This window comes from Salmo trutta, chromosome 13, assembly GCF_901001165.1.
Source record: "Salmo trutta chromosome 13, fSalTru1.1, whole genome shotgun sequence".
Lineage (NCBI taxonomy): Eukaryota > Metazoa > Chordata > Actinopteri > Salmoniformes > Salmonidae > Salmo > Salmo trutta.
Window position 1 is genome coordinate 49,099,970 of NC_042969.1, and position 27,900 is coordinate 49,127,869.

The 27,900-nt window shown below is 44.4% G+C and overlaps 1 protein-coding gene across 3 annotated transcripts; it reads left to right on the top strand.

The window, feature by feature from the left end:
- Positions 1-2,597: 2,597 nt before the first annotated feature.
- On the top strand, positions 2,598-25,590 carry LOC115205904 (inositol-trisphosphate 3-kinase C). Of its 3 annotated transcripts, none has more exons than XM_029772337.1 (8): positions 2,598-2,889; positions 10,138-11,507; positions 21,365-21,461; positions 21,626-21,839; positions 22,084-22,288; positions 22,512-22,613; positions 22,741-22,812; positions 23,443-25,590. In XM_029772337.1, the coding sequence occupies exons 2-8, from the start codon at positions 10,308-10,310 to the stop codon at positions 23,650-23,652; spliced, it is 2,100 nt and encodes a 699-aa protein (XP_029628197.1). In that variant the 5' UTR covers positions 2,598-2,889; positions 10,138-10,307; the 3' UTR covers positions 23,653-25,590. The 3 variants fall into 3 exon arrangements, with proteins under 3 accessions (XP_029628197.1, XP_029628198.1, XP_029628199.1); XM_029772338.1 differs by lacking the exon at positions 2,598-2,889 and adding an exon at positions 6,045-6,061; XM_029772339.1 differs by lacking the exons at positions 2,598-2,889; positions 10,138-11,507 and adding an exon at positions 20,819-21,277.
- The last annotated feature ends 2,310 nt before the right edge of the window (positions 25,591-27,900 follow it).

Genomic DNA, 27,900 nt, shown 5'->3' on the forward strand with positions numbered 1-27,900 from the left:
CTACGGCAAGTCTGAGGAGTCAAACTCGGGGTGGGATCAACAAATCCACTTTGCCAAATATAATAGTGACGCACATTGGCAAGGCGGACAGACGTGTGCTACTTCACCCCCAAATATCCAAACGTAGCACCAGACAAAGCCATCTACACTGAACAAAAATATAAACGCAACATGTAAAGTGTTAGTCCCATGTTTCATAATTTGAAATAACAGATCCCAGACATTTTCCATACACACAAAAAGCGTATGTCTCTCAAATTCTGTGCACAAATTTGTTTACATACCTGTCAGTGAGCATTTCTCCTTTGCCAAGATAATCTGTCCACCTGACAGGTGTGGCATGTCAAGAAGCTGATTAAACAGCATGATCACTACACAGGTGTACCTTGTAATGAGGATAATAAAATGTCACTCTAAAATGTGCAGTTTTGTCACATAAAACGATGCCACAGATGTCTCAAGAGAACGTGCAATTGTCATGCTGACTCCAGGAATGTCCACCAGAGCTGTTGCCAGATAATTTAATGTTAATTTCTCAACCATAAGTTGCCTCCAACATCATTTTAGAGAATTTGGCAGTATGTCTAACCGGCCTCACAGCCGACATGTGTAACCAGCCCAGGACCTCCACATCCGACTTCTTCTCCTGCGGCATCGTCTGAGGGGGTACTGAGGAGTATTTCTGTCTGTAATAAAGCCCTTTGTGGGGAAAAACTCATTCTGATTAGCTGGGCCCTGGTTCCCCAGTGGGTGGGCATGGATTCCAAGTGGGTAGGCCTATGCCCTCCCAGGCCCACCCATGGCTGCACCTCTGCCCAGTCATGTGAAATCCATAGATTAGGGCCTAATGAATTTCTTTATATTGACTAAATTCCTAATATGAACTAACTCAGTAAAATCTTTGAAATTGTTGAATGTTGCGTTGATATTTTTGTTCAGTATAAATCATGTTATGTGCTCCTAACTTTTTAAAGTGGAGAGCACCAGTGCTACCAATTTCAAAAGTTTATTTTGAGCCCTGAATTAAATACAGTACTCTAGCCTACACAGGAAAACATGAATGCTTCTGCTTTTAGAAGTTTATTCAGTGAGTTCTCGCAGTGTTCAGTTTATAACATGTCATGAATATTACTCACTATAATATGTATTTGCTTGAACTGTATCACACACAGGGCCTATCGTTGGCTATAACTTGGGCAAAGTTTATTATGAGAGTGGCCTTGGCTTTATCTGTTGAGGGTGTGTCTTTCTTTCCATGTCATAAAATGTGTGGTGTGTAGTGAGCAACTTAAACGGAAGGACTCGAGCCTTGGGGACCGGAAGGAAGATGGCTCCAGCATGGCCGGACAGAATGGAGATGCTAGCTAGATACAACTAGAGGACGAGAAGGATGACAGTTTCTGGAGTGGAAGAATATTGAATCTGATGGAAGACTGTGATAAAGGAAAATGGAACAAAAGGGGCTAAAGTTGTAAATGAGCATAGGTTTTTGGGTGGAGTACGATTCACTAACAATAATGCTTTTTTTGGGAGATCCATTTTGAAGTATCAAGGATGGTAAAGGATGCATTAGGAAAGGTGGAGTTGGTCAGAGAGACCAGAAGTGGTTTTGTTTTAATTTCTTGTGTGCCGAAAGAGTAGAAGGAAAAGGCATTAAGGCTCTACAAACTATCGACAAATGAAGTGGAGAGTTTCGATTTTTGGAGCAGAGCACCGTTAAAAGGTGTAATCTCTCATGTCGCATTGGATTTTGAGGCCTTGTGGTTTACGAAGGAACATATCAGGAGGAGTTGGAGCACGCTGTCTGAATCGTGCAGTGGATGGAAAAAGATGGGAAAGCATGTTGGTATTATTGATGTTTGATGAAGAGTGTCTCCCTTCACATGTGAAGCTGGGATATGTGAGATATGCAGTGAGTGCTTTCATGTCCAAGCCGTGTTTTGCCGGAATTGCAAAAGGTATGGCCGCGTATCAAGTGTGTGTCGAAGGAATGAAGAATCTGAGGATGTACGGTGTTGCAATTGTGTTGGAAATCACATTCACAATTCCCCGGAGTGCCCGGTTAGGGTAAAGGAGTTTGAACAGGTAAGGGTCAGGGCTGTACAGCAGGTCTCCTAAAAGGAGGGATGCAAAATGGGAGCTAGTGAAACTGAAGATATGGCAGTGGATGCCCCGCAGCCTGTGGAGATTCAGTGTTGTTCCACAGTTGAGGTAAACTGATATGCTGATCGTGAAGATGGATTTTGTGACATTTATTGCACGTGATTAATTGTACTGCCTAAACCAACAAGAAGTCCATGAAACTGTCCATAATTGTATTTACAACTGAAAAGTTATTGGGTCTCCAGGACTTCACAGCCGAAACATTGCAAGGAATACTGTCCGAATATGCTCTTCCTTTTCAGGTCCCAGAGCCTACAGGGCTCGGAGTTGACGTTTGAATTTGACTGAAGAAGTACATTGATTTTTGCTTTTGTTTCTTTGTCTTTTGTTAATTATTTGGGAACAATATTAGTATACATTTTTTTAAATCTCGTATACTACCTTGTACAGTGGGTGACAGCATGCACCTCTAACGTATGTTTGCGGACCGCCATAATACCATAGAAGAAGTAGTGCAACTTAAACACTCCATGTTCAGTGAGCAAGTATTTTGACATGTGCTTCCTCTATAACATTAACCACATGCTCTTACCTCACCATATTGCACACACAGCAAACAGATAAGCCGCATTGACATCCCTTCCACACCCAGATACAGTAGATATCACACTAAGACTCTTGTTCCCAGCCTAACAAGCAAGGAGAAGCATCATTGGTTTGGCATCACACAACCAGGCTATACACTTTGATACAACAAACAGGTTATTGGCAGACACTTGACTTATGGTAAGTTTTCGTTTCAGTTTATGGAGAAAGTCTGATACTCTTTGGAGAAGGAGTTGTTTTTTCATGGTGCTTTGTAGCCTATTCTATCTCTTATTGATATCTGGGGTGATAACATCAGATCTAAACTTAGGCTCTCTGCTCATCAGTATACCAGTTGACCATGGATTTCATGTGTTTCAATTACTGTAACCTATATGTATCTTATAACATTTATTGTGATCATCATAGTGTGTATATCTTAGAGTGACATGCGTCACTTAATTGTAATTAGTTCTAGGTACTGCCTGTGAGTGTGGGGTGGGGTTTTGAGTATAAATGCCCAGTGGTGGAGCTTTTTGTGTTGACGCGACATGGCCGCAAGAACTATTTGAACAGTTTGCTACAACAGTGTCTGAAGGAGCATAAAGAGCGTGGAGATGTGGACATTTTTGGAAACAGACGAAGAAGGAAAAGGAGTAGAGGGGAGCAGTGTGTGGAAGATTGGCGGTAAGTACCCCCAAAAAAGTATGTACTCGGTAGCTCAGAAGTTTAACCTGACGAGTGAGGATGAATTATCTGCGGTGGCAGGTGCGGCGAAGACCGGAGTTCGAGCCTCATCCCGATGATGATAAAGATGATTTTTGGCCCAGTGGGAGGGGGATTTCTGGAGAGAATGGATCCTTTCCTTCTGGCTGATCCATATGTGGTGTCGGTTGGGTGATGAAGAGGTTGGGGACTGTTGACTCGGTGAAAGTAACTTGAAGTGGACTCGTGATGATTCTTTGTTTCTTCCCTCCAGAGAGAGCGGGCGCTCCGCATCACGTGCCAAAAAAACTGACTTGCTTTGCTCTCCAGAGCAGGGCCCAGTTGAAAGGAGTGATAACTGGGGTGGCGTTAAGGAGGATCAACTGAAATGGAAAATTCCCGGTGTCTGTGACACCCGCCTTTTGGTGTGACGCAGACCCGGTGGAGAGCGTGGTAAAACAGAGAAGACAGTGTCTGTCCTGAGTTTTGATGCAGAATCAACCTGAAAAGGTCAAGTTAGGATGTGTCAGTTATCCCATGAGAGCTTTTGTCCCAAACCCATTACGGTGTTTTAGGTGTCATGTTGCAGCAGTGTGTAAGAGGGATACTTCTAGATGTGAGAAGTGTGTGAGAGGGCATGAGACAAAGGAAGGTGTAGTATCGATGGAATAAGTGTGTTTTAACCCATGGTGCTGGACATCAGAAATGTCCGGTGAGAGAAAGGCAGGTTGAGGTTGCCAAGATCAGAGTAGTACAGAAGGTGTCATATGCTGAGGCAGTGAAGAGAGTAGTAGTGCCCATCTCCCTCCAGATCCTTTCTCGGTCTTCCTGAGCACGCCTTCTTCAACTATGCACTTTTCTCATTTTTATTGAATCTAACTATTGGAGAGCTTGTTGTTCAAGCGATAGCGCTGAAGATCATGTTTGATATGTGCAATATGTCTTATCATTTCCATGCTCCACCCCGGATGTGAAGAACCTGTGTTTTGTTAATGTTTAGTAGTATATGTATTTATCTGAGGACCTCACCTTGTTAAACAAGGTGGCGTAGTGGCTACGACCTTCAACTTGTTACATTAGGCTAACTGGTTGTGTTCATCATTAATCTTTATGACCGTACTGGGTTATTTTGTGGTGGCTGTTTGGTTGCTAAATTTATCTCACCATCAGTGATGTGTGTTTAATCTCTGGAGTTTCCTCCACACGCAGCAATATGGAATGACCAGTTTCCCTAAAAGGACATTGCAACATCCCTATCCGTGTGGGGTGTGTCAACGCAGCACAGTGTTGTTGTCATCCTTGTGTGATTCACTGCCACTTATTCATTATGCCCAGATCTGTGTGTGTGTGGAGGTTGCATGAGCAAATCTTTCCATTATTTTCCTTCCCATCTCATTTCCTGTGCCTAAGCAGTCCTTTCTGACTTGACAGGGTTTCTACTGTCATGCTGCTCTCATTCTGTCTGGACAATATAGTCAGACCGCATGATTATGAGTCAGTGTATTGTATTGGCATGATGCATAGGACTATTAAAATCCACATGTGGAAAAACGCAGGCCTCTTTTCTATTGTGGAACCTGGGTCAGCAGGTCACATTGCAACACACAGTTGATCCATTAATCAAACACCAGCCCGAGAGGCTTGTAGGAAGTCAACAAAAAAGGCAGTGACTTTGTCAACTGTTACAGAATCAGTGTTCACAAAATGTTATCAATACAACAGTGAATAATCAGTGTGTCCTTGTACCTCCAGTCTGGTGTCTATCGCTATCAACCGATATGAGTATAATCCATAACTTTTAGCATCAAGTCTAGTGACCACCAATCCGCATCTTGAATGTCACAAACGGAACACTGGAAATTGTGTTTTACAGAAACTCAAAATATGCTAAACATTGTGTTGATCACTACAAACTAAATATGAACTTTAGTCATATTCCATTCCCCATTACAATGTGTGGTAAAAGACACATTAGTGTTACAACGTCAAATTCAGAGTCACAAACTAGAAACTGAACTGACCTCCTTCCAATGTCCTAGATTCTCTCTATTCTGTAGGGCAGGGATGGGCAACGGATGAGTTCATCAAAATTGCCCATCCCTACTGTAGGGGATTCGGTGTGAAGCAAACTTAGATCAAGTAATTGCAACACAACTACTTCACTCTCTCATGTCAATTTCTAGGGGAAATTGACATGTCTTCGTTGCCTGTCAGCATTGTTGTTTCATCTTATTAACTTCCACTTAGAAGCTTTTCATGTTAAAGAAAATACATGAAACAGTGAAACCCCCTCAGATCTTCCTTAACAGACTAATGGTTTCCAGCTTTATTATGCTATGTATTGTGACATTGCAATACTGAAGGGCCACAAAACCGGATGCATACAGTTTTCATGTGAAATCGAAAGAGAGCCTGTGATGTGACTTCCACTTTTGGACATCAACAAGGCGACAATCCAACTTAACTCCTGCTCCAAATGTACTGGATTGGTTGAACAGTGCAGAAGAGAACCTGCTTAAGTCAGGACCAGAAAGAGAGAAACGCCGTTCTTTTACGCCTGCTACGTTAGGTTACTGGAGGGCAGCAGAAATGTGGGCAGCATTATAGAAGCAAAGATGGTGGACAACTTAAGATAGTTCACTCAGGCTGTTTACCATTGTAAAAAAGGGTAAGTTCTGGTCTACTTAACAGGGTGGCTCTCCCATAAAAACGAATGTGATAGTTCTGCTTAGTTCATTGACTTCCATTGAAACAGTGGGATGTCTCGCTTCCTTTTCCATCTTTGGTAGAAGGTGATATTAGCTACAGCTGATGCCTAATTAGGTTCCTGATGCTGCTTACGAAAGTCGTCAGATAGATCAATCTAGATGAAGTGAAGTCACATCAACTTGGGCCTGGCTCCTGTGGCCTTGCTGAAGCGAATTTAGCTTGTATTCCAGGAGATCCTCTAGGCAGAGATACTATACTGAACAAAATATAAACACAACATGCAAAGTGTTGGGTTCATGAGCTGAAATAAAAGATCCCACAAATGTTCTATATGCACAAAAAGCTTATTTCTCAATGTTGTGCACAAATGTGTTTACATCTCACACCTGACAGGCATGGCATATCAAGAAGCTGATTAAACAGCATGATCATTACACAGATGCACCTTGTGCTGGGGGCAATAAAATAACACTCTCTTAAAGTAATAATGTACTTTAAGACCTAAAGCTCAATCAATCCGGAAAATTTCAAGAACTTTCTTGAAGTGAAGTCGCAAAAACCATCAAGCGTTATGATGAAACTGGCTCTCATGAGGACCGCCACAGGAAAGGAAGACCCAGAGTTACCTCTGCTGCAAAGGAGTTACCAGCCTCAGATTGCAGCCCAAATAAATGCTTCACGGAGTTCAAGTAACAGACACAGCTCAACGCCAACTGTTCAGAGGAGACTGCGTGAATCAGGCCTTCATGGTCGAATTGCTGCAAAGAAACCACTACTAAAGGACACCATTAAGAAGGAGAGACTTGCTTGGACCAAGAAACACAAACAATGGACCTTAGACCGGTGGAAATCCATCCTTTGGTCTGATGAGTTCAAATTTGAGATTTTCGGTTCCAACCGTCGTGTCTTTGTGAGACGCAGAGTAGGTGAACGGATGATCTCTGCATGTGTGGTTCCCACCATGAAGCATGGAGGAGGAGGTGTGGGGGTGCTTTGTTGGTGACACTGTCAATGTCATTTCTTTAGAATTCAAGGCACACTTAACCAGCATGGCTACCACAGCATTCTGCAGCGATATGCCAGTCCCACTAAGCGCAAACCAGATGGGATATAATTTTTTTCTCAACAGAGCAATGACCCAAAACACACCTCCAGGCTGTGTAAGGGCTATTTGAACAAGGAGAGTGATGGAGTGCTGCATCAGATGACCTGGTCTCCACAATCACCTGACCTCAACCCAATTGAGATGGTTTGGGATGAGTTGGACCGCAGAGTGAAGGAAAAGCAGCCAACAAGGGCTCTCCATATGTGGGAGCTCCTTCAAGATTGTTGGAAAAGCATTCGGTGTGAAGCTGGTTGAGAGAATGCCAAGAGTGTGCAAAGGCGTCATCAAGGCAAAGAGTGACTACTTTGAAGAATCTGAAATATATTTTGATTTGTTTAACACTTTTGGTTACTACATGAATCCATATGTGTTATTTCATAGTTTTGATGTCTTCGACACTTCGACACTCTCATGCCCCACTTTTGTGGTACTGGTTATCCTGAGTTGAACTTGAGTTGACCAAAGTTATCTCGATAAAAGGCCTGGCATGGTTAATCCGATGCCTGCATTGGCAGTACAGCATTTACTGCGATGTGGCCTCCGCAGAAGTCAGAGCAAACGTACTTTTAGCACTTCTCAGAGCAGTGCAAAAAGTTAAGGAAGTTGTCATAGAAGTGAGTTTGTTTATACAGGACCTCACGCCTCCACCTACCATCAACCAATTATGTCAATGTGGAGCTTTACAAAGCCCTCCGCATTGTTACAAAATTTGAGCGGCACACGGCGATGCGGTACGGAGCTTGAGTTGGCCTCTGCATGCCTCCGAAGGCTACGCAATTGTGTCACATCCTCCATACGAATCCTCCGACCACATTTTCAGATCAAGCATTCATTCCCCTACCTATAAATAGTAAAGCAACCCTTTATTGGCTCAAATAGCTGACCAATCAGCCTGTTACCAACCCTTAGTACGGCAGACCTATAAGCTTGCTGCCAGCTCTTAGCAAAACTTTGGAAAAAATTGTTTGACCAGTACAATGCTATTTTACAGTAAACAAATTGACAACAGACTTCCAGCATGCTTATAGGCAGTGGTGTAAAGTACTTAAGTAAAAATACTTTAAAGTATTACTTAAGTCAACTTTTACTTCACTACATTCCTAAAGAAAATTATGTACTTTTTACTCTATACATTTTCCCTGAAACTCAAAAGTACTCAATACATTTTGAATGGCTAGCATGACAGGAAAATGGTCCAGTTCACTCACTTATCAAGAGAACATCCCTGGTTGTCCCTGCTGAGTTTTATCTGGCGAACCTGTCTAACAGACCACAGAGGGTGTTCTTTAATGGAAGCCTATCCAACATAATCCAGTTAGAATCAGGAATTCTCCAGGGCAGCTGTCTAGGCCCTTAGTTTTTTCCAACTTTACTAATGACATGCTACTGACTTTGAGTAAAGCCAGTGTGTCTATGTATGTGGATAACTCAACACTATACACGTCAGCTACTACAGCGACTGAAATTACTGCAGCACTTAACAAAGAGCTACAGTTAGTTTCAAAATGGGTGGCAAGGAATAAGTTAGTCCTAAATATTTCAAAAACTCAGCATTGTATTTCAGACAAATCATTCACTAAACCGCAACTAAATATTGTAATGAATAATGTGGAAATTGAGCAGGTTGAGGTGACTTAACTGCTTGGAGTAACCTTGGGTTGTAAACTGTCATGGTCAAAACACATTGATACAACAGTAGCTAAGATGGGGAGAAATCTGTCCATAATAAAGCGCAGCTCTGCCTTAACAGCACTATCAACAAGACAGGTCCTACAGGCCCTAGTTTTGTCTCACCTGGACTACTGTTCAGTCGTGTGGCCAGGTGCCACAAAGAGGGGCTTAGGAAAATTGCAATTGGCTCAGAACAGGACAGCACGGCTGGCCCTTAGATGTAAACAGAGCTAACATGAATAATATGCATGTCAATCTCTCCTGGCTCAAAGTGGAGGAGAGATTGACTTCATCACTACTTGTATTTGTGAGAGGTATTGACATGTTTAACACACCGAGCTGTCTGTTTGAACTACTGGCACACAGCTCAGACAGCCATGCATACCCCACAAAACATGCCACCAGATGTCTCTTCACAATCCCCAAGTCCAGAACAGGCTATGGGAGGCGCACTGTACTACATAGACCCATGACTACATGGAACTCTATTCCACATCAAGTAAGTCATGCAAGCAGTAAAATTATATTAAAAAAAACAGATAAATACACCTTATGGAACAGCGGGTACTGTGAAGCAACACAAACATAGACCGCTGCCCCACTCTGTGCCTAAGGTACTGCATCTCAGTGCAAGAGGCATCACTACAGTCCCTGGTTCGAATCCAGGCTGTATCACATCTGGCAGTGATTGGGAGTCCCATAGGGCGGCGCACAATTGGCCCAGTGTCGTCCGAGTTTGGCCCGGGGTAGGCCGTCATTGTAAATAAGAACTTGCCTAGTCAAATAAATGAAAAATACTAACACACAATAACATATGCACTATACACACAGATTCTGTGTTGTAGAGTAGGGACCTGAGGGCACACACAATGTGTTGTGAATGTACTGTAACCGTTAAGGTTACATTTGTAACCTTAACGGTTACTGGCCCACCGCTCTAACCACTAGGCTACCTGCCGCCACACCCATACTAAATACAAAAACATCAGCAAAGCAATATAGCTCAAATTATTGGCCTCAAAAGACACACAAAAAAACCGTTTTCCTGTTTTCGTACCATATGTTCACCCTTCACACCGAACATCAATTTCACTCATCTCTTTTAATGAAAGCAAAAGTGTGTACCTTGTACCTTTTTTATGAGATTGTTTGAAGTTGTTTATTGCAATATGACATAGATAAGACCAAATGGAAAGCAGTACAGTAGCTTATGTTTAGTGTTTTGGCAAAATATTCTAAAACTGTTTTTTTTCTTGCAGATATGGAATATTCAAACATTTTGATCAACATTTTCCTACAATTGTCATTTATCATTGGCAACAATGAGTGGAGCACGTGACTCGTGTTACTTTGTAGCACAGTGAGAATTGTTTCAAATTGGAAACATCTCGGAAGGTGTGACTTGTGCGCTGCTACTACCATTTACAGAATGGGTCAAACGCGTTCTGGTCTCTCGTACTGGAAACCAACTGAGACAGCCAAACGACTCCCTATCTGCAGATTTACCCGTGAGGGGCGAAGGGGTGACCGGTTTTACAGGAATCTGATGAAAACGAAGCAGTTGCCTTCGCCAGGCACAGGTCAACTGGAGGTAGGGCTTGTAATCGGATCTGGAGATTCGGAAACCCTTCGTGGTCACGGGCGAGGAAAGTTGTTGAGAGGACAGACAGAGTCGGAGGTAGTGGACTACACCACCCCGGTCGCCGAATACCCATGTCGAATTCAGTATGAAAAGATTCAGGCTCTCGACAGTGACGCTGTGAGCAAGGGAGCGGACGATTCTTCCTTCGATGCGACAGGCTTGGATACGCTGGCCAGAGGATTCGAAAGAACCCGCTGCGTAGTTACGCAGCGCAGCAGCCCAGAAACAACTGGGGAGGATCATGTCTGGAATGCCCCGGCTTGGGCCATGGAAAACAAGCCATTCGGATTTGATGAACAGGGTGGGGTTGCCTCCGAGGTCAGGGCGAAATCGGGGGCTGTACCACCGGATGGTTCAGTCCATTGGCGCATATCTGGAGAGGAGAATTTAAAACTGACCCTGGCATCACTGAGCTTGCGTTTGGACGAGCCTCTGACAAGTGGCGTGTCAGAACCGATAGGGTATGATATACCACACACAGAGTTAGAAATGACCAAATCTAACTTTCTCACTGCTTCTTGTGAGCCCGAAGCTGTCAGGAAAAATGAACAAAGCGGTTGTTCCGTTGAGTCGGGGAACCAGGAGGACTCCTCGACTAACTCTCCAAAACAGCCACACGGACAGGTAAAAAGTCCACTAGGTAGCCAACGTTTCCCTGGTACTATCCCAAAGCTTATTATAACCAGAGATCCAAGCCCCAGTCTGACTCAGGAAACACTAGACCCAAGGACCATGGAACTCGGAGTCGGTGGATCATCCCTAGATCCAAACGCCGATGATGAGTCCCCCTGCTCGGATAGTGGCTGTGGAGGCTCCCCGGCGCTAATGCGCTTTCGCCGAAAGCTCTCCAACTCGTCCTCCGCCGGCTGCGTATCCTCCGCCTCGTCGTTTGAGGAGTCCGAGGATGACTTCACCGGCAGCGACATTGAGTCCAGCCTGTCCCCAGTCATTTGCAACATGCTGGGCAGTCCAGACGAAGGAATGGGGGTGAGTGTGCCATTCTTAATTTGTTTGTGCATAAAATCTGATGGTCTGCTGACTAGAGGTTTATCTTCGGTATGAGGTTGCATACAAAAACACCCATTAGTAATATGTTAAACGCTTTGGCTATAATCGGTCCTAAATGTTGGCTAGAAGTGCCATGGATGGGCACATACTTAAACACAGCCCTATTGTTTACTTTCTGCACACTAATAAATAAAGAGCATAGCACCTATGTATAAACTCCCAGTTATTGATTGGGTAAACCACCAACATTTCAGCATCACTGTTCCTTCTTCAGGGTAAAATGTTGTTGGTTTACCCAATCAATTACTGGGAGTTTTTATATATATATATATTTTATATTTTATAGCTTGCAGTTTATACGGTGTTACTCAGCACCTCTACACAAAATAATTTCTCTGGGTGTACACCAGCTCATGCTTTTTGTTAGACTACTTTCTGTACACACACTTCCATGGTACATTTGTAACCTACTGTATGCCCGTCATGCTATTGATATGAGGCATAGTCTTTTTCCATTTATGCAGAAGAGATTCACTGTGATTGAAATGATGCCTTAATGCGCAGAGCACACATTCACTGATAATGCATGTTCCACTACCACAACTCCATTGTTGACTTACAGACACATGTCAATCCCACACACATTGGAGACTGAAGAATTCACAATTCTCTATGTCAGATCTACTCCTAGATAACATATCTGAATCTCACACGTCTCACACACACACACACAGCCACCAAGCCCCTGTGCTCCTACCACAGGGTGTGTGGTGAATATTGAGCCTGCAGGAGTTTGGAGCGCAATTGTATTTACACATAGATCAGAAAGGATCAGTTGGGTGTAAAAAAAATATGGTGGAAATCAGCTGAGCTCGGTGAACCTGTGGTGTCGCTTACATAATACACCTAAGCCAATAAATAGGTTCACCAATGAAGGCCCTTTCACTCCTAAGTGACTCTTTACCCATGACTCCAACCACTATGACCCTTAGCTGAGATTGTCACTAATGAGCTCGTCTTGATAAACACGGGGTCATTTGCTGAACCCCAGGCTGTTCTTGTTTTTGGCCCATGCATGATCCAGCTCTAACCTTTTACAGTGGTAAATTATGTTGCCCTCTCCAGTCAGAGGCCTTTGATGCGCTGTGACATGAAATGCTTGGAATGACATGAGCTCAAAAACAGGATGTCTTTCCTAGAAATGGACCAATTTGAAACGCAGGCAAGCACTCTTGCTGAACAGGAATGGTGTGAATCCTGGAAGGTACCACTGTGTGGAAATACTAGAATGTATACAGGTTACATATCACCAACACACACGTACTTTCTCTCCCTGTTACTTTCTCTCTCTCTGAGTGCAGTCGTTGTAATCAATGTGTTTATGAGAGAAACTACTTCAGGAGGACATACGTTCAGTCCTAATTTCTTCATGTCTCTGAAAGGGAGATGGTCTTGCAAATAACACATAATGACTGACCTATTTAGATGACATTGCTGTGAGTGACTCACTCTTGCAGTGTGTGTGTGTGCGCGCTCCAGTAGGTTTCTATGCTGTGTGTGTGAGTCAATGTGTGGAGAGAGTGAGCCTTAAAAATAATGTACCCAAACATCCTGAATTCCGATACTTAGCCATAGCTCTCTTTCTACCTACTTTGTCGCTCTCTTTTCCTCCCTCATTTGCTTTCTCTAATTTGCTTTATCTTCTGCGAGTCCAGCTATTTCCATATCTGTGTGTGTCATCCTTGTTAATGTATGAATTTAGTCTGGATGAGAGGGTTTGTCAGCAGTTCCCATGTTATAGATCCCACCCACACTATTGTTATGATTGAAAATCTGGAACATAGTGAGTGACTGTACTGGATGTCCATTTTGGATCTAGCTGGTGTGATATGGCAGCACTGGGGCGAGTGTTGGTTGTGATAGTGTTAGGGCCTTGGTTGTTATTGGCTAACTGTACGCTTTCAAAGTGTGGCCAAACCAGTTGTTACACTTTGTGCTCAATGACGTACATCGTAGATACTTGCCTGCTCACACTGCATATTTAGAGTTGAAGGCACGCACTCAGACACTACACACTCTGATGCCATCTCAGAGTGTCATGGAAAATTGGGCTGCAGGCAGTTGCGTTGCTAGGCGACATCATTGCCATATATGGCGCTGTTTCTCTTTTTTTCTCTTTCTCTCTCGCTCTCTGGTCTGTATTTTGAATGTAACGTCTTAAATATTACACATTACTTTTGACATATTTTCATAAAGTCTCTTTCTGCCTGCATCATCCCTTCATTTCTCTGACAATATATTCCCCCTGTGTTTAGCCTTGCAACACAGCACAAGGTTTTCCCCTGATACGCAGGCAGTGGAACAGAAGGCAGAGGAAAATATAGATAAGTGGTGGAGGAGTGATAAAGTACCCTCCCTACACACACTCTACAATATATCCCACAACACACACACGCGTGTACAGCACATACTCCACATGCGCACACACAAGAACAACTCGTCGATGAACTCGCATTATGCAACTCACGATGGCAAAGTTGCCACACTCGAACATGCATAGACACACACACACACTCTTACACATACTTGTAAGTGTCCACAAAAGCATTAAAACACACATTTGTGTCAGACTTTGTTTTTTGTGTGTGTGTGTTAACTGGGCTGTGGTTGAGCTGTGCTGCTCCTGCCACCGAGAGCAGAATGGAGGGGATGTGGTTTACATGTAAACAAGGCCTGAAAAAGAGCAGCATCACACCTAAAAGTAAGATGTCCTTTTACTCAACTTTTACTGTTGATACGAGATATCCCAAGATTTACTGAACAAAAGGCACATCTCAATAGGTGGTCCAAGTAAGTCAGGACATGGCCACAAGTAGAGAGAGAGCCGTTCCTCTTTTGTTCTCTAATGCTTCTCTGTTGTTCCTCAAGCAAGGGGGAAGGCTGCGACTATCACAGATTCCCATCAGACCAACTCCTTTAACGCCCTACTCCTTGAAGTTTGCAGCGGTCTACAAAACACTATTTTGCTCAAGATATTTTATTTGACCCTTTAGTGTGTGTACTTTACTGTATTTATACTTGGGATATTGCTTTTCAACAGTTAAAGTAAAAAAATAAAAATAAATCGCTGGAGGATGCCTTAAAGAGTACAGCATTGACACACTGGTGTTTGTGAGCAGTAAAACAGGGCGTACCCCCTTTATAAATCAAAAGCTATTTACAACAGCCACATGCCTGTGTTTTTCTCTCTCTCTCTGGGCTTACATATGTCTGAGAAGTTTCTCTGAAGGACAAAGAGAAACAGGACAGCGGGGGAAGGGTTTAGAGGGAGCTATAGGGGAGTACTCTAGTGGATTTACATTTTCTTTATTTAGTCAGGATAGTCCACTCCGTAACAAATGCCACTGTTTTCCAAGGAGTCCTGGGTTCCATAGAACCAATTAAAAAAGAAAGTGGGGTTAGTGCTTAGGGGTATTTAGAAATGTTTTCCTCTGAATATCCACTCTAGTAATTCACTTTGGCTCCAGCATGAGGACTCCCACAAAACAGAATTGGCTACGTTAGGTCGACGTTTTTTGCATCATACTCACACACTTGAAAGTTGTCTTTGCCCCACAATTTTCAGTTTAGTTAACAGAGAAAAAAATGCTGTCTGCTGGTATTAAGGTATTTATTTTAGGGACATGTGGTGTGGGAAAGCCATTGTCTTTACACTATACTACTCAGGGGGTTAGGTGGGTAGATGTCTCCCACACTACCTCCGGAGCTAGTGTGGGAGACATCGCTCATAGAGAGATTTTCATTCGATCTGTCTGTTTACACTACAGAAGTACATTTTCCTGGGACTAGTATGTGTCATCAAAGTAGAGTAGAGTAAAGAGGCCCTTTCTCTCTGGGTATTACAGACGTGTCTGTCACTGGGGACTCTGTCTTTCTGAGGACACCGGCTCAGGACAGGCTGATGGGGGGGGGGATTAGAGAGAGACTGTGACAGACAGATTGTGAGAGGACCCTGATATCAGAAAGACAGTTGGTGTGGTGGGGAAAGAAACATGGAGAGGGAAAATTGATAAAAGGGAGGCGGAGGTCATCAAACTTGGGGAGAGGGAAAATGTAGCGCTAAGTGACAGATTAGTGTGAGGGAGAGTGACGAGTTAAAGAGCGAGCATGAGACCTGGGAGGGAGAAGTAACACCAGGTAGGGAGACAGTGATACTCTGAGAGGAGTGACAAAATGCTGCAGAGAGGGCAGAGATCAGTTGGCATAAAAGAGAAGGCAGAGAGGGAGGGCTCAGTAGGAGAGGGATTATAATGTAACCTCATACGAGAGGGGATGTTTACCAGAAAACACAAGTTAATAAAGCCAGGCAATTACATTAGCTGACTGCTAATGCTGCAGGGCTAACTGAGGGACAGACAGCCTCTGTAGCATTTAGCCACAGCCCTTCTAACAGTCATAGGTAGGGCTAAATGCTCATGCTAGGCTAACAGCGATATACAGAGAGGGGCAAGGCTAAATGCTAACCCCTCTAGGCTAACTGAGGGACAGTCCGATGGAGCGCCAGATGCTCGTGGAGGTCTCGTTTGGAGACCCTGCACTGATGGTGCAGAGTGTGTGGGACTGGCTACACTCTCACGTCCCCTCCTTTTTTGTTTATTTTTATTTCACCTGTATTTAACCAGATAGGCAAGTTGAGAACAAGTTCTCATTTACAATTGCGACCTGGCCAAGATAAAGCAAAGCAGTTGGACACATACGACAACACAGAGTTACACATGGAGTAAAACAAACTTACAGTCAATAATACAGTAGTAAAATAAGTCTATATACAATGTGAGCAAATGAGGTGAGATAAGGGAGGTAAAGGCAAAAAAGGCCATGGTGGCAAAGTAAATACAATATAACACTATACAATAAAACACTGGAATGGTAGATTTGTAGTGGAAGAAAGTGCAAAGTAGAAATAGAAATAATGGGGTGCAAAGGAGCTAAATAAATAAATACAGTAGGGGAAGAGGTAGTTGTATGGGCTAAATTATAGATGGGCTATGTACAGGTGCAGTGATCTGTGAGCTGCTCTGACAGCTGGTGCTTAAAGCTAGTGAGGGAGATAAGTGTTTCCAGTTTCAGAGATTTGTGTAGTTCGTTCCAGTCATTGGCAGCAGAGAACTGGAAGGAGAGATGGCCAAAGGAGGAATTGGCTTTAGGGGTGACCAGAGAGCTATACGTGCTGGAGCGCGTGCTACAGGTGGGTGCTGCTATGGTGACCAGTGAGCAGAGATAAGGGGGGACTTTACCTAGCAGGGTCTTGTAGATGACCTGTAGCCAGTGGGTTTGGCGACGAGTATGAAGCGAGGGCCAGCCAACGAGAGCGTACAGGTCGCAGTGGTGGGTAGTATATGGGGCTTTGGTGACAAAACGGATGGCACTGTGATAGACTGCATCCAGTTTATTGAGTAGGGTATTGGAGGCTATTTTGTAAATGACATCATCGAGGATCGGTAGTATGGTCAGTTTTACGAGGGTATGTTTGGCAGCATGAGTGAAGGATGCTTTGTTGCGAAATAGGAAGCCAATTCTAGATTTAACTTTGGATTGGAGATGTTTGATGTGAGTCTGGAAGGAGAGCTTACAGTCTAACCAGACACCTAGGTATTTGTAGTTGTCCACATATTCTAAGTCAGAACCGTCCAGAGTAGTGATGCTGGACGGGCGGGCAGGTGCAGGCAGCGATTGGTTGAAGAGTATGCATTTAGTTTTACTTGTATTTAAGAGCAGTTGGAGGCCACGGAAGCAGAGTTGTATGGCATTGAAGCTCGTCTGGAGGGTTGTTAACACAGTGTCCAAAGAAGGGCCAGACGTTTACAGAATGGTGTCGTCTGCGTAGAGGTGGATCAGAGACTCACCAGCAGCAAGAGCGACATCATTGATGTATACAGAGAAAAGAGTCGGCCCAAGAATTGAACCTTGTGGCACCCCCATAGACACTACCAGAGGTCCGGACAACAGGCCACACGATTTGACACATTGAACTCTATCAGAGAAGTAGTTGGTGAACCAGTCGAGGCAATCATTTGAGAAACCAAGGCTATTGAGTCTGCCGATGAGGATGTGGTGATTGACAGAGTCGAAAGCCTTGGCCAGGTCAATAAATACGGCAGCACAGTATTGTTTCATATCGATGGCGGTTACGATATCGTTTAGGACCTTGAGCGTGGCTGAGGTGCACCCATGACCAGCTCTGAAACCAGATTACATAGCGGAGAAGGTGCGGTGGGATTCAAAATGGTTGGTAATCTGTTTGTTAACTTGGCTTTCAAAGACCTTAGAAAGGCAGGGTAGGATAGATATAGGTCTGTAGCAGCTTGGGTCAAGAGTGTCCCGTCCTTTGAAGAGGGGGATGACAGCAGCTGCTTTCCAATCTTTTTGGAATCTCAGACGACACGAAAGAGAGGTTGAACAGGCTAGTAATAGGGGTTACAACAATTTTGGCAGATAATTTTAGAAACAAAGGGTCCAGATTGTCTAGCCTGGCTTTGTAGGCGTCCAGATTTTGCAGCTCTTTCAGAACATCAGCTGACTGGATTTGGGAGAAAGAGAAATGGGTAAGGCTTGGGCGAGTAGCTGTGGGGGGTGCAGTCTGTGTGTGCCTGTGTCAGCGCCCGTCTGCTGCTCCACTACTGCTCTGTCTGCCAGGCAAGAGATGAGACAAACAGATTAGACATACTAGATTAGATATACTGTTGGGAAGAGCTGAGATTGGAGACGGATGTCAACAGGTGAGGACAGGCTTACATGCAATACAATATAAACTGTGTGGTTCGAGCCCTGAATGATGATTGGCTGAAAGCCGTGGTATATCAGCTCGTATACCTCGGGTATGACAAAACATTTTATTTTTACTCTTCTAATTACATTGGTAACCAGTCTATAATAGCAATAAGGCACCTCGGGGGTTTGTGGTATATGCCATCTGCATTACGTCATGCCTATTGGCCATATACCACACCCCCTCAGGCCTTATTGCTTAAGCATAGTATAGCGAGGAGTTGAAGTCAGATAACAATAGTCTTCTATAGTCATAGATATAATAACCTTAAGTGTGGACAGGTGAAGACTGTCCCTGTCCTTGTGGGCTGAGATGTAGGACCACATTGAACGTTGCAGATAGAAATGCCACACATAGAGCCAACGTGATTCCTTATTCTACTTGTCAGAGAGCCATGTTTGTTCTACATAGCGCATTGCTAACTGAACGTTCCAAAACGTTGCGTCCTACTGAACGCGCCCCTGGTGTACATCCCAGTATTTAAGGCTGTGTTTCTCTCTAGGATTAGGTATGAGGTGAGCAGGTACACATTATCTCCTATCTCTGTGCTGATCCACACAGGTATGTGTGGAAGTGCTGCTACAAACCCTGTCCTCTCTAGTTGAAGCAGGTCTGGACAGGTGTTGGATTCTGTCCGTCTGTAGAAGGATTATCTATCTGCTTTGGCATTAGCTAGTATGGACAGGTAGAAGGAGAGTTGTCTTTGTGTGTCCGTAGGCTGGCTCAGGTGTGTATTGGGTCCATTAAAGTCCAACACAAGATTTGATTATCTTTATTTGACCAGGTTTAACGCCTAGGATCTGTCTTTATTATGAAAAGCTGTTATGTCGTGGGTGTTTCAATAAGGTTCTCTGAGTTGACGTTTGCATTGTCTCTATCTGGGCTAAGGCGGTGGTAAGCCTGGGAGACTTGTCAGAATAGACACTAGGGCTGTAGGTCAGTAGGGTCACAGCTTCACAACCTTTAGTTTTTGACCAGAACAGAGCTTTTGTGTTCCTCTTGTGGTCAACGCTGACGACCAGAATGTCACTACTGATATGTGTGTGCGTTTCATGGCTGCAGAGAGTCAAGTCGCATTCCAAGAATGTAGTGCGGGATGAAGGGAAGAAAAGAGAGGGGTAAGGATGGAGGGAGGGGGCAAAGGGACAGAGCCCTGCTGTTTTATAGCGGAGGAGCGGGAGGAAAATGGAGCGGGATTGGGATAACAACAGCGGGAAGCAGTGAGTGAAGGCAGGAGAGAGGGAGTAATACGTTGAGGAAGGGAAAAGGAGAAGTAAAAAGAGAAGTAAGGTCAGATTCTCCTCTCCAGGGTCATTCAGGTCAGGTAATAATGGAGGTGGAGATGGGAGGAGGCGGTGAAATCTAATAGAGGGGACTGAGTTACATCTGACCCCCCCCCCCCGGGCCATTCATTAAGCTGTCTGGCCTGAACTGCTGGAGGGAGAGCGAGTGGGATATAAACGAGTGGATGAGAGAGGAGTGAAAGAGGAGAAAAAGAGCCATTTAGGAGGGGTATAGCTCTGCTTTGATTACCCGTTGCTCTCCGGACCCCCTGTAGTGACACCCAGCACCCAATGCTCAGCTCCGAGAGGGACAGAGAGAGAGAGAGAGAGAGAATGATAAAGTGACTGACTTAGCTGAATTCCCCCTGCAGATGAGTGCTGTGCCACCTTGGAGCTAGCTCATCGTTCACCTGTCACATTGACCTCTGCCTCTTTGCACTTTTCCTTCTGGGCTTTGTCTTTATTTTGCAATGTTTTCAATCTGGCAGGTGTGTGTGTGGATGACTGTACACTTTTGTGTGTTTGAATCCCGCTCTTGTGAATGTGTCATCTGCTCTGAGGTAAGGGTTATGTTTGGGTTAAGCTGGTAAAGAGCTTTAGAGCTCGGAAGTCTCTGTTGGCGTTGACCAGCCCCGGGACTCAGACTACTAGCCTGCGCTGTCTCTGTTCTTTACCATGTTTTCAGTAGAACTTCAGGGGCCGTATCCACAAAGCGTCTCCGATTTAATAATGAATAAGATTATATGGACAGATCCTAGATCAGCACTGCTACTCAGATATTTAATGAATACGGCCTCCGGCCTGTATTTCTACTCGCTCTGTATTCAGCACAACATTTCAGCAGTCCAGTGTAAAGAATGTGTGGGTGCGGAGGAGGCAGACAGACAAACATTGGCTGGGGTTGGTTGGTTGTACCGGGCTGTAGTGTAGTGGGGCATGCATTCTTTAGCAGTCTGAGGGTTGTAAATGATCATAAAATATGGGTTTATGACACCCTGTCCTTCCACTCAATTACCTCTATGATGACCTCTGCCTCCCTCTTCTTTCTCTTGTCTCTTTTTCTCAAATGTTTTGTCTATGCCCTACCTTTGCACTCTCCTTGGCTCTCTGTCCCTATCTCTCTCTGTCTCCTTCCTGTGATTTCCCACACATACAGTATCATTTCCTAATCAGTTGTGTGTGTGTGTGTGTGTGTGTGTGCGCAATTGATGCTGTGTTCTCCTCTCTGCTTGCTTGCGTCAAACTCTCTTGCATAGTGACCTTGCTGTGTTTTTCCAAAATAGATAAACTAACTACACGCGCAGACTCACACACTTACTCAATCAAACTTGCACATAGTGTTCCTGTGTAGGCCAGGAATTATATATTTTTGTTACTTTGGAACCAGTGTGACGTTTCTGGTCAATGTTTTGTGAATGGGGGCTGTGAGAAATATTGTGTACCTGGCCTTGGCTCAAGCGAGCTGGGACCTCACTCTCACTCTGTGCCTCCGGTCGAGTCTGCGTGTGTGTGTGTGTGTGTGTGTGTGTGTGTCTTTTAGATCATTGGTTTTCAAACTATTTTCATCAACCTCAAATGGTCTTATGACCCACTGATAAGCGATACAATATTTCTATCCAGTTTTCTGCCGTGGCCAAGTAAGAATGAGTCGGGATGACCATATGTAAACCACTAGTTTAGCTGACTGGTGGTGTGTAACCCATTTGTTGCTTCTCTCCTTCCAGACCAAGCAGTGGCAGAAGCTGAAAACTATGGTGCACTGGTCTCCCTTTGTGTCCTTTAACAAGCGCTATCCCTGGGTACAGCTCGCTGGACATGCAGGTATACACAACTCCCTTTGTGTCTGTCTCTCTAGTGCTCTAGCTCTGTTTCTCTCTCTCCCTGCTGGCCTTTCACACACTCACTCTGTACTTGCTCTCTTTCTTTCAGTATTTCTCACTTTCTTTTCCTCTGTCACTCACTTGTCCCCTCCCTCTGTCTCGTAGGTAACTTCCATGCGGGGGAGTATGGGCGTTTGTTGAAGCGCTACAGTGAGTGTGAGCAGCTGTGCCTGTTGAAGCTGATGGGGGACATTCTGCGGCCCTATGTCCCTGGCTACTACGGCGTGGTGCAGAGGGACGAACAAGACTACAACCTAATGGACGACCTCCTGGCTGACTTTGACTCTCCCTCCATCATGGATTGCAAGATGGGCAGCAGGTGAGAGACCGGGGGAAGAGATTGGTGTACTGAGCTGGAAAATAATAGGCAGAATCTACCACACCCCCAAAACCGATTTAGTGAAGGCGCTGGACGCAAAATGTAGCTGAGCTTTCGGTCAGTCGACCTTCATCAGAGCAAAACTAAATCCTGCATGCCCTGAGGCTCTCCAGGACCAATGCTGGAGATTACTATTGTTAGATGATGAACTGGTTCACTAACCCGGTCTTCCCTGTCCTATCAGGACTTACCTGGAGGAGGAGCTCCTGAAGGCCAGGGAGCGTCCACGGCTCCGCAGGGACATGTATGAGAAGATGGTGGCCGTGGACCCTGGGGCCCCTACGGCTCAGGAGAGGGCCCAACAAGGCATCCTGAAGCCCAGATACATGCAGTGGAGAGAGACCCTCAGCTCCACTGCCACCCTGGGCTTCCGCATCGAGGGCATCAAGGTCAGGGGGCACACTGGGTTCAACTCGGGGTCTAAATGAGGGGATTGAGAAATGTTATTTTTTGTGTTTCAAGTTTATGGGCAAAATAACTTAATAATGAGACAAGGAAATGGGTGTGATGGGTCAGCACTAAAAAAGATGTCACATAAAGCTTACTTCATTAAAAAACAAATAATAATTTCACTGCATCAATAATTACTCTTGTGTTATTTGTGATGTGCAGAGAGCGGATGGGACGTGCAACACCAACTTTAAGAAGACCAAACACCGGGACCAGGTCATGCAGGCCCTGGGAGACTTTGTTGATGGGAACATTCAGATCCTGGTACGTGTTTCTAGAGGGACATTTAGTCGGGTGGCACATGAGGGAACTTGAGTTCTAGGGGGACCTACTTAGTCCCTTCAGATTGACTGCCTGTTTGACTGTTTGTCTCCCGTTCTCTCTCTGGTAGAAAGTATACCTGCAACGTCTGGAGGAGCTGCGATCTGTGCTGGAGAAATCACAGTTCTTCAGAACACATGAGGTAACCCACACAAACTCACTCACACCCTATACTACTTCCCACTTATCTGTACCCATAGACCTCTGCTTTACTTACTAGTGGTAAATTAAGACAATATTTATAGTAAAGTTTGGCATGAGTACTTTCCCTAAATGTGATTGATATGGACATTATTCAAATTCCTTATTAAACCTGGAATGTGTTACTTTTTGGGCTGCCTGACCAAATTGAAATAGAAATAGTTATAGATCTGTCATCCTCATTGAAAGCAAGTTTAAGAAGCAGTAGATCTGTTCTATGTGCACTTTCGATGCGTCCCATTCTTAAATTTAGTTTTTACTTTCAGTTTTGTACACCAGCTTAAAATACAATATTTTTGGTTATGGACAATATATTTCTGTGGTTTAGATGCTACAATAATTCTCTACACTATACATGCTTGTTTTGTCACAAACTGAAGTTAAGGGAAAGGCGGATACCTAGTGAGTTGTACAACTGAATGCATTCAATGAAATGTGTCTTCCAAATTAGGCAAACTATTAGAATTTTAGTAACAGGACATGGCGGAGCGATTTCTGCATAGTGCATCTTTAAATCACAAACAAACACTCTCACTGACAGACTGAACTCAAATGTCCTGTTTTCTCCCAGGTGGTGGGAAGCTCCCTGCTGTTTGTGCACGATGCGTCAGGCCAGGCCTGTGTGTGGATGATAGACTTTGGGAAAACGGTGCCCCTGCCTGCCCCCCTCACCTTGGACCACCGGACCCCCTGGATCGAGGGCAACTGCGAGGATGGCTACCTGTGGGGTCTGGACAACCTCATAGACATTCTCAGTACCATGCTCCCCCCCAGCCGCTGAGAAAGAGCGGGCCGTGTGAGAGAGAACAAAGGGATGGCCTGGAAGAGAGAGGAGGAGGATGGAGAGGACACTCTCATTCTAGTCAAAGATGGAGAATGAAAGTGGGGAAGAACAAATGGAACTGGTTATTACCCAAACTAGATGTGAGACTGGTGAGATGGAAAGGAAAGAAGGATGACAGTGAAAGAGGCAAACGGAGGAGCACACAGAACATGGTGGACACTCTTTTAGCCAGAGTGAGGAAACCTGTCCACACAACTAGCGGTGCCATCCCCCATCCACTTCTCTCATTATAAGAGCTATGACGTCAACTATCACTGCAGCACGCACACACAGACACACTACTCTTCCTTCATATTATCACAAGTATGATGATAATGTACTGAACTTTTCCAATGGGATATATCCTCAAGTGACCAATGGAGAACATTTTATTTTCATTATGGACCACTTGACTTTAATGCTTTTTAAACTATTTTATATATTTGTCAACACTAGAAACACTGGGGAAAAAACGGTATATGTAAACTTTATCTGGTACTTAGCCTTTTAATGTAAATACAGTTTAATTTCATCTGTTTGCCTTCACGAGTAGCCTCTTTACACTTTGTACTTTTTCTGTGCCTAGATGTGGGATTGGAGGCAGATTATTTTTTATATATCATTCCAAAGTTTGCTGGAGAGTTGACCCAAAGTCTGTAACATTCTTTTTTTGTAAGTTGGATTGACACCTGGTGAAAACTGGAGGCTGTTGATAGGCTCTCTGTTTGACCCCGTGTGGTGTCTGATTTGGCAGAGTTGACCCAGCAGATAAACTAACAGTGGTTCCCAACCAGGGTTACTAGGACCCCAGGGGGTACTTGGTCAATCCACAGGGGGTACTTGAGAATATTAATGAGACCATAGGCTTACTGGTAAAAAGTACACGAGGGGTTACTTCAGGGGTACTCTGGGCAGTGAAAAATTCAGCTGTTGCTATAGTAACCGCAAATGATTGGGAACCACTGGACTAATGGATCTGATTCATATTTTTTCTTTATTTTCTCTCCTAGTGGGCACATGACTTGGTGGTCATGGCTAACTAGACTGTATTGCACAAATGGGTTCCTCACAAAAGCCATTGAACAAAGCTAGCCCTGCCTCTGTCTCTGAATATGGATTCACTCTGGTGTCCCAGGTTCTTATAAGCAAACCATTTTCTGGTGAATGGAAGTTGATCAATCTGCATAGTTGTGACCATTTATTCCTTCAGTTCGGTTCATAAATTTTTCTGGAATGGGTAACGATTGGCCTGACAACTGAAATGACTATTTGAACAAGTCACCTGAAACTGGAATGAATGAACTACTGTTTGTTATGACACGTTCATCCACACATCAGACTTGTCACTGGATTTGTAGATCTGTCAGCCAACATTCCCATCCAAGTCTTCCTACATATCCTTAAACAGTTAGATACTGTTTGTGTATTTATGGTGTGTGTGTGTGCAGATTTCTATGTCTAGAAAATGGAGGTGCTCTGTGTGTGACTGTCAGCATTGACATCATGGAACTGGAATTATGTTTCTACTGTTGACATCTCTCACACCATAAAAACACATTCTGGAACAATGTATTGTTTACAAAGTATTATATCTTACGTACCATGTATCCTCTTCATCTTAACCTGACAGTTACTGGCTTTCAGACTGTTTGGGTTGTTTGTGTGTGGCTGAGAGCTGGACTGTAATAGGGTAGGGGGTTGGGAAAGCCTAAGATGTTATATAGTTTGGATAAGCCTTTCCTCTGTGCTGTACTTCAGGAGACAGTGCATTGCAAGATGCTGGGGGACACAAATACGAATGTTCAGAGGATTGAGACTGGTCCCTGCTCTCTTTGACTAGAATACCATTGATTGCAATAAACTGGAACTAAGAGCTCAAGTCTTTCTAATCTGAAACCCTGTGTCGTCTCATTCAACACCAAACAGTAGTATGAATCATATTGATATAACATGTTTTTACACTCCCCTACAACAGTACCAGTCCAAAGTTTGGGCACATCTATTCATTCAAGTGTTTCTTTATTTTTACATTGTAGTCTAATAGTAAAGACATCAAAACTATGAAATAACAGATTCATGTAGTAGCCAAAAAAGTGTTAAATCAAAATATATTTTAGATTCTTCAAAGTTTTTCTTGATAGCTTTGCACACTCTTGGCATTCTCTCAACCAGCTTCATGAGGTAGTCACCTGGAATGCATTCCCATTACAGGTGTGCCTTAAGTTAATTTGTGGAATTTCTTTCCTTCTTAATGCGTTGAGCCAATCAGTTGTGTTGTGACAAGGTAGGGGTGGTATACAGAAGATAGCCCTATTTGGTAAAAGACCAAGTCCATATTATGGCAAGAACAGCTCAAATAAGCAAAGAGAAACAACAGTCTATTACTTTAAGACATGAAGCTCAGTCAATCCGGAAGAGTTCTTCAAGTGCAGTCGCAAAAACCATCAAGCGCTATGTTGAAACTGGCTCTCATGAGGACCGCCACAGGAAAGGTAGACCCAGAGATACCTCTGCTGCAGAGGATAAGTTCATTAGAGTTAACTGCATCTCAAATAAATGCTTCAGAGTTCAACTGCATCTCAACATCAACTGTTCAGAGGAGACTGTGTGAATCAGGCCTTCATGGTCAAGAAACCACTAATAAGAAGAGACTTGCTCTGGCCAAGAAACACGAGCAATGGACATTGGACCGGTGGAAATCTGCCCTTTGGTCTGATGAGTCCAAATTTGAGATTTTTGGTTCCAACCGCCGTGTCTTTGTGAGACGCAGAGTAGGTGAACGGATGATCTCTGCCTGTGTGGTTCCCACCATGAAGGCGGAGGTGTGATGGTGTGGGGGTGCTTTGTTGATGACACCGTCAGTGATTTATTTAGAATTCAAGGCACACTTAACCAGACTGGCTACCACAGAATTCTGCAGTGATACACCATCCAATCTGGTTTGCGCTTAGTGGGACGAGCATTCGTTTTTCAACAGGACAATGACCCAAAACACACCTCCAGGCTGTGTAAGGGCTATTTGACCAAGAAGGAGAGTGATGGAGTGCTTTGTCAGATGACCTAGTCTCTACAATCACCCGACCTCAACCCAATTGAGATGGTTTGGGATGAGTTGGACCGCAGAGTGAAGGAAAAGCAGCCAATAAGCGCTTAGCATGTTCTTGTGGTCTGTCCACACAATGAACAGATGTTCCGCTCCCTCCAACCAGTGTCTCCACTCCTCCAACACCATCTTCACCGCAAGAAGCTCACAATTCCCCATATCGTAGTTCCTCTCCGTGGCGTTTAGACGATGGGAGAAGCCACAGGGATGTAACTTCAGGTCCAGGGCAGAACCCTGGGACAGGACAGCCCCCACTCCGACATCCGAAGCATCGGCCTCCACCACAAACTGATGGGACGGGTCAGGATGAACCAATATAGGAGCAGTGGGGAAGCGGTGCTTGAGGTCCCAGAATGCCCGGTCAGCAGCTGGTGACCATGTGAACGGAACCTTGGGAGAGGTGAGTGCAGACGGGGGGAAGCCAAGGTGCTGTAACCCCGGATAAAGTAGCAATAGAAGTTGGCAAATCCCAGGAAACATGGAAGCTGCACTCTGGACGTAGGCTGGGGCCAATACACCACCGCTCTCACCTTTCCAGGATCCATCTGTACATTCCCTGCAGCGATGATGTAACCAAGGAAGGGGATGGTTGAGCGATCAAATTCACATTTCTCCACTTTCAGAAAAAGCTGGTTCTCCAGGAGGCGCTGGAGGATCTGTCGGACGTAGAGCACACGTTCTTGGGCTGAGTGGGAGAAAACGAGGATGTCGTCGAGGTAGACAAAAACAAACCGGTTCAACATGTCGCAGAGAACGTCATTAACTCCCTGGGCCTGGAACACAGCAGAGGCGTTGGTAAGTCCAAATGGCATGACCAGGTATTTGGAGGAAACGGTGGCCCCCTGGAGCGGCTCGAAGGCCGAGGCGATGAGTGGTAGTGGGTAGCGGTTGTGCAAAAATAATGTTTACAGAGTACATTTTTTTAATAATCCCCCCTCACTCACACACAAATGTTACTGTCAAGTGCAACACAAAAGCCATATCTTTCGGCTACACTTAACATTATAACATTGTACACTTTCTGCCTGTGGACATCTGTTCTACAATGTGCTAGCAGAGCAAGGTACCCTTTGTTGGCATAATTGATCTCTTTCAGGCAGAGA